This window comes from Egretta garzetta, unplaced genomic scaffold, assembly GCF_000687185.1.
Source record: "Egretta garzetta isolate BGI_Z169 unplaced genomic scaffold, ASM68718v1 scaffold118, whole genome shotgun sequence".
Classification (NCBI taxonomy): Eukaryota; Metazoa; Chordata; class Aves; order Pelecaniformes; family Ardeidae; genus Egretta; species Egretta garzetta.
In genome coordinates, this window is record NW_009260484.1 from 574293 (window position 1) to 580917 (window position 6625).

The 6625-nt window shown below is 40.4% G+C and overlaps 1 protein-coding gene across 4 annotated transcripts in view; it reads left to right on the forward strand.

Annotated features, from left to right (window-relative positions):
• The window catches only part of NID1 (nidogen 1), a 74093-nt gene that overhangs the window by 8291 nt on the left and 59177 nt on the right, over positions 1–6625 (forward strand). For 2 of the 4 annotated variants that reach the window (XM_035899704.1, XM_035899705.1), the window contains exon 1: positions 3408–3470. The exons of 1 other annotated variant lie outside the window; for it this stretch is intronic. In XM_035899704.1, the coding sequence (XP_035755597.1) occupies positions 3417–3470 (54 nt within the window). In that variant the 5' untranslated portion in view covers positions 3408–3416. Of the gene's footprint in view, positions 1–3389; positions 3471–6625 lie in introns of those variants that run through there. One more of the 4 variants, XM_035899702.1, reaches the window with a different exon arrangement.

Below are 6625 nucleotides of genomic sequence, written 5' to 3' on the forward strand. Positions count from 1 at the left end.
GTTGCTGCGCAGTTACCTCGGGGCCTGCAGTGGTCACCGTGTCCCCCACCCCAGCGGGTACAAGGGGTCTAAGCCATGTGCTGTGGGTCGCTTATTTCGTTGTTTGTTAAGGCTGCCATGCCTGTATATACAGCACCGAGGGTCGCACAGGAGCCAGGGGGCTAGGTGGGCAACTGACTGGTTTCTGCTGATTGCCTGACAAGGACACGTTGAGAAGAGATGGCAGCTGCTGGTTTTCCCCTCCAGCTCCCTGTGTCCTCAGGGCGTCTGCTCTTCTGTAACGCCTGTTTTCTGCATAAAACTCGCCTGGAAGAGAAACCAAAGTGGTTGCATAGGTTCACGTCCTTCAGCCAGTTCCCATTTAGCCAGGCGGTTTCCTGTCCCGACCAGCAGCTTTTCTGGATTTATACCTCCTGCAAAGCAGCAACTGGCATTACCCTGCTCTGTGTTCTCAATGCTGCTGCAGGATTTTATTTGTTCATGAGCTGTGGCTCAGCTGCAGAAGTCAACTGAGCTTTATCTCCTCCCCCTTAACATCATTAAAACATATTTACGTGAAAAACAATAGTAGCTGGCTTAACAAAATACTGATTTTATTGGGGGGAAAATTGCCAAGAATGTATTGTGGGTTTGTAAATGGAACTGCTTTTGCTTCTAATGCAGTGAAAGATGATCATTTCATGAATTTAATAATCATGCCAACTATTTATGCTTGTTTACATCATGACAGAACATTAAATGCATTAGACTTAACTGGCCCAGCTTAATAAATTGCCCTAGTTAGTGGACCAGAGCAGAGAACTGTAAAAGTGTGAAAAAAGAAAACTGAAAAAAGGGGAAAGAAGAAAATTTGAAGAAACAGAGCTGCAGACGTTACAGGAACTACATTGAAGAGAAACTGCTTGGATAAAGTAAGTGCTATGCAGATCTCTCAACCTTTGGGAGATTTCTGTAAAATTCTCACAAGCAACTTGTTTGATGGTACCATCATGTGGGTAGCAAAAACTTTGTCTTTCTCATTTCTTTTCATAGACCTGTGTCTGTGTAAGTTTTATTATATTAAGTAAGCATCCTAGCTACAGTTACAGTTCCTTAATATTCATTAACACATTTGTAATAAATCATAATTATAAATAAAATAGAAACATGATGTAACTATATTAATATTATACACTAATATATTATTAAATATAAATATATAAGCTACACAATAAAATTATTATATTAAGTAAAATAATAATTATTATATATTTATTATATTAAGTAATAAGATATTAGCCATTTAAAGGTTAGGAAATAGTGGAATTAAGGTTGTCAGTGCAAGTTTCATTTGAACCCCTTTGCAAGTGCTTTTTGGTGTTACCTTTAGTGATTGTTTTTCCCCCAGGATCCTTGCTTTGTTCAGAGGGCAGAGTGGTAGTGCAACAAGTGTTCTAGGCGGAACCAGAATTGTAAGGAAGTGATACAGTTGTTTGCAGGGTGTAAGATATATGCAAATTGGGGCTTGGTAAAATAAGGGTTTGCATAAGGGCATATCAGGTCTTTGTAACTACAGGATGAGGAGAGGAGAGGAGCTCTGCAGAGAGGAGAGAGCAGAAACTGTCCAGGGCTACATGCTGTGAAAGGAAAAAGGACAGAATGATTGAACAGCTGGGATGGAGGGGAGGGAGTAGGTATTTATCCTGGACATACTTCTGTCGCCTCGAGCTGTGCTGGTTGTAGTTTATTTTGGAGCAAGATCCAGTATAATACAACGGCAGATTTCCAGTCCTCTTATAGAACAGACAACATTGCAGTAAAAGGACTCCAATTTTTGCTATTATAACATTTTAAGAGGTGTGTTCCTGTGTGCAGCTGTATTTGCTTCATCTTAACTATGCCATTGCAGAGAACGTTTCATGAGAAATTGCTGTCTTTTGTTCTATTTTTCACATTTTGTTGGCCCAGATTTTTTAAAGTAATGAATGTCTTAATCTTAGCTAGACAAAGGTGGTACAGCCACTTGATTAATGAATAGAAAAAATATGCAGAATTTCAAACTACCTTAATGAAAGAAACTGAGCAGCTGAATTTGAGTCTGATTAATCAGTATGAGATGTTTTGAGATATGCGTAACCTAATTTGTCTGTTTAAATGTGAGAGACGAACTAAAGAGACCTCAGTCAGTGGCATCAATGACAAAGCTAAAATCAAAAGTGTTTTTAACTAATTGACAGTGCTTGTTGGGATTGTCATATGCTATAGGACACTGCTTGTCCCAGTTCTTTCTCAGGTTGGTGTCATCGGGTGTCCCATTACATATGTTGTGCAAAGTATTGGTTTTTTTGAGAATACAAGTACCACAAGTATAAAATGGTAGTCTTACGAGGCCTACAGCCCTAGGCCATTTATTGCATCTTGCTGAAAATGTGTCCTGTGTTCAAAGACATGGCTTGGGAATTACGATTGCTTTCTTAGCTGATGTCACTGTATATATTGATTTCATTCAAGTTTGTGTAGTATACTGGCTGAAGATCTAATCCAATGTGAATTCATACACATGGTCAGGGTTTCTAGGAATTTGGGGTAAGAATTAATCTAGTCGCCGCATATGTATTCTGTGTTTATCCACTCACATGATCTCGGAGACTGTATTTCAAATGCAGTCTATCCATTTAAATTCCACATAAATATCAAAATTCTGTGTAGTTACAGTAAGAAAATGTAAATTACCTTTCCCAGCTTCAGTCTAGGTATTTTTGATGATGTAATTGGTAAGAGTAATCAGAATCAAATGTACATATCAGCCAGCTCTTGGAATAGCTGCTAGTCTAGGTAGACCATTACTTTCAGTGTGGACCTTTGTCTGTCCCCTTCTGGCAAGCATCCTCTGGGAAAGACAATTGCCTTTATTTCCAAAAGATGCTCAGACTGTGGAGTGAGATGTGTCTAAGAAGAACCTAGCTGTATCTTTCCACATCCTTACTACTATCTTTTTCCAAACTCGAAAGCATACGTAGGCTTGGATAGGTATTTACTATTATACACCTCTTCCAGGAGTACACAGAGCAACAAAGGTTTCCTGATCTGTTTTTTCCATATCTGCCTGTGTTTTTATTATTTGGTACCTCAATATGGCTAAAGATTTTCTATAACTACACAAAATAGAGATTTTAGATCAATAATTTACAGGTGATCTTCAAAGAAAAAAAACAAGTTAAAATGTACTGAATGTGCTTACAGAGAGTCGCTATTTACTACTTCTGGATCAAATGAAAGTCGTCTTTTTTTTTTTTTGCAAGCTCTCATGCACACAGACACCCTGCCTTCCTCATGTGCAGTGATTTACTTTTTTGTAAGTAAATTGTAATTTTGTGATTCCTTTTTTGTTTGAATTTTGCATGCATCCAATGGCCAGAAATCTTGGAGGAAGAAAGATGATGATGATGATAATACCCAATTTAACTTTTCATTACAAGCTCCCAAATAAGGTTGGTACTAAAACTGAAGTGCTAATTAAGAGTAGTCTGTTTGGGAAATGTATCTTTTCATATATGGTAACAATTTATGAATCTTGTTATTAACACTAAAATTAAGTGCTCTTTCTGTGAAGTGCCTTTAAAGTCACTGCCCCTGCTTTTGAGATATGTATGTGTATAGTGACTGGAGGCAGCTGGAGGCCACTTGTAGAGAACATGGCCTGTTAGTATGTTTAGTAAAAAGGTGTATTTCTATAGATTTAACACGACGGATCTAGCAGCAGCTCGTGAGCCCCTTTAGTGGAGGTGTCTTCATGGAAGGGGCCAGCAGAGGGTGCTGTTGTTACTTTTCTGTACCCAAGCGCATGGTGGAAAAAAAATTAGAGTAACGTTGTACTGGGAGTACAGTGTGCCAGCATGGGGTCCTGCGGATGCTCTCCCAGCACGGCTTCTGCAAACTGCCACCCACCACAGCCTCGGAAATCTCTGAAGTTGTTAACAGTGGTTGACAGTGAGCACCATCTCTGGTCTGAAAGACAGGGTGTGTTAACTACAGGGTGATGGGAGAGGTGAGGGAGCAGGAAGGGAACAGCTTCCTTTGAGGAACAGTCTGCAACAGTGCTGCAAAAAGCTGTGTGATAGGAGTCAGTTATTTGTCTTGCTTTCAATGTGTAAGGCTTGACACATTGGCAGGCAAGAGGTTCTCATCAGGCACTGGACTTTGTCATGTTAGGTGTTTGAATTTCTGAGCTCTTTCTATTTTGAAATGCCTCTAGGGAGCTGCACAACAGGGGTGTACCTCCTTTAGCGTAAGCCCTGGCTGCAGAGGTACATCCTATGTGGTGAGCTTTTGTTTCCTTTGTGGTATTGCAGCTTCTTGGCTGTTTTCAAGCAATCCTGATGCCAACTTTGGAAAGTCACCTTTTAGAGGTTTCAAGGTATGCAAGTATTAAAAGTATCATGTATTGTAGCCCACGCATGCTGAATAGCATATGCTTGGATCTTTGCTGTTTGAATTCACAGGTATGGGACCTCTGACAGGGGAAAACCTGCTGGAGCCCTCGGCTTCTGCTTCATTATGTCTGCAGTTTGCCAGATATCCTAAAGAGAAAGCCTGCAATGCCAAGAAGGCTTTCACATTCACTGAATAAGTCTGAAGACAGAAATAAACTATTACACATAGGAAGCAGGAGTCAATTTCAATAATAAATAACTTCTAAATACGCAGTTTAAGCCTCTTAGTGCCTCCTGTGTGCTGCTTTTTGGTTGGCACTAACTTCACCCAGTTTTTGCTCTTTGGACCAGTACCGGAGCCTTTCTTGTGCCTAGAAAGCTAGGTGTGCCTATTCCTTTCCTTTCTCTAAGCATGCTTCCTTGTTACTGAGTGGCAGCTTTTCTCCTTTATTCAAACACAGCAGGCACTCATTAGAGAATTCACTCATCTTAGCTGCGCATTACTGGAGATGTCAGGCATTTTCAGTCAAAGAAGAGATCCATTTTTTTTCCTGTAGGGCACAGGATCAGCAGACCTTGGGTTTCATTTGGTAGGTCTGGGAGCACATGCATGGTTAAGCAGCAGTCTGTCTCTTACTTCTTTGCCTGCAGGATTGGATAGCCCAAGCTGTTCTCTTTTGGTTGCTGTTACTATGTGATCAGCCCCCTTTAGAGTGAATGGGACAATTCACCTGCACAAATGCTGGTAATGTCAGGTCTTATATTTGTCTCCTCCTGACTCCTTTTTGAAATCCACTTTTTCCCCTCCCTGGTTTATTCCTTCTCAATTGAAAAAAGATCTGCAAAGTGAGGAGTGAGGTTTCTGAGGCCAGTTTAAGTCCAGCAGGCTTCCTCTTCTCAGTTCTGGGTCTGGCTCTGCCACAGCCAGGAGCAGCTGAAAGCAGCTGCTTTGGATACTGGGACAGTAACTGAGTTGTTACTCTGCTGAAGCAACAAATGTTTGTAATCTGGTACCAAGAGGGATAAAGCATGTTTGGTGAAGACGGGCTCTTTGGAGATGACAAAGATCTTGTCCTTAGGCAAGGCTGAGCAATTTGGGGGGGGAAGGGGAGGATTTCTGTTTAAGTCAATCTGAAAAGCCTGAGAAAACTGTAGTACACCATAGGGAATCTTCAGGAATCGTAGAAACTAGAAAAAGGCATCAGAGTTAGTGGCAGTGACACAGTAAGTGTCTTAGAAGTACTTAGAAGTTCTTCTGTACATATATATGATAATAAATATAAGCCCCAAGGTTGCAAATGCTCAGGCAGAAATGTTCCCAAGTTTTGGAGAATGCTTAGATGCATGAAACATGCAGGGCATGCTGATGAATATGTGGAAATGAGCATTGGCAAACAAGGAAATTAAGTAACTCTTGCTCATAGTTTGCCATGTAAAATGAATGTGATGCTGTGGAAACTTTAAAGGTAAGGTGTTATTCAGGCAAGAATCATTCCAAGTTCCTCTCTAATTCTCCTATCTTTGTACTTTGCTGTCTTTGGTTAGAGGGTTGTTTGAAAAATACTGCACAGTTGGGAGATTTGCTGCTGCTGTTGTATTCAATCAGTCAGTTTGTTTTACTTTACTCTGAAGCATACATCCTGTTTTCAAAGTGATGGCACAATTTATGGAGATTAGAAACAGCTTGCAGATATTTAAGACTAACCTTTTGATTCCTCCCCACACAGAATGGAAATTGTGGCAAAAGTTTTGTGTCTTTCTCTGCTTACTGAATTGTAATTTGTCAGTCATACGCTCCCCCAGTAAGGCTGAATTTGGCAGCCAGCAACACAATTCTTTCTTACATATTCACCTTAAAAAAACCTGACTCTTAATTTTTCCTTGTGATTTTTTTTTTAATTCGTTTCTGCCATGTGGTAGCCCCCTGAATATCTGAAGTTGGTGAGGTTTCCTGAGGCTTGTGAGCGTTAAGAACAACTGCACAGCTTCACACTGTGGATACCCACAGAGACAGTTGTTAGTTGGAAGTGGCATTTGTCTTGGGAAGAAACATGATCTGCTCCGCTGCAGAAAGCTACTTCTGATTGTCAGGAAATCTCCACTGAGTTTTCTGTGTATCTTCTGATTTACCAGGTGGACAAGCTGCATTTCTTTGGTGCCTTAATTTTTCTCTTCGTGAAATGGAAAAATAATAAATGTTTCTTAAATCAGCA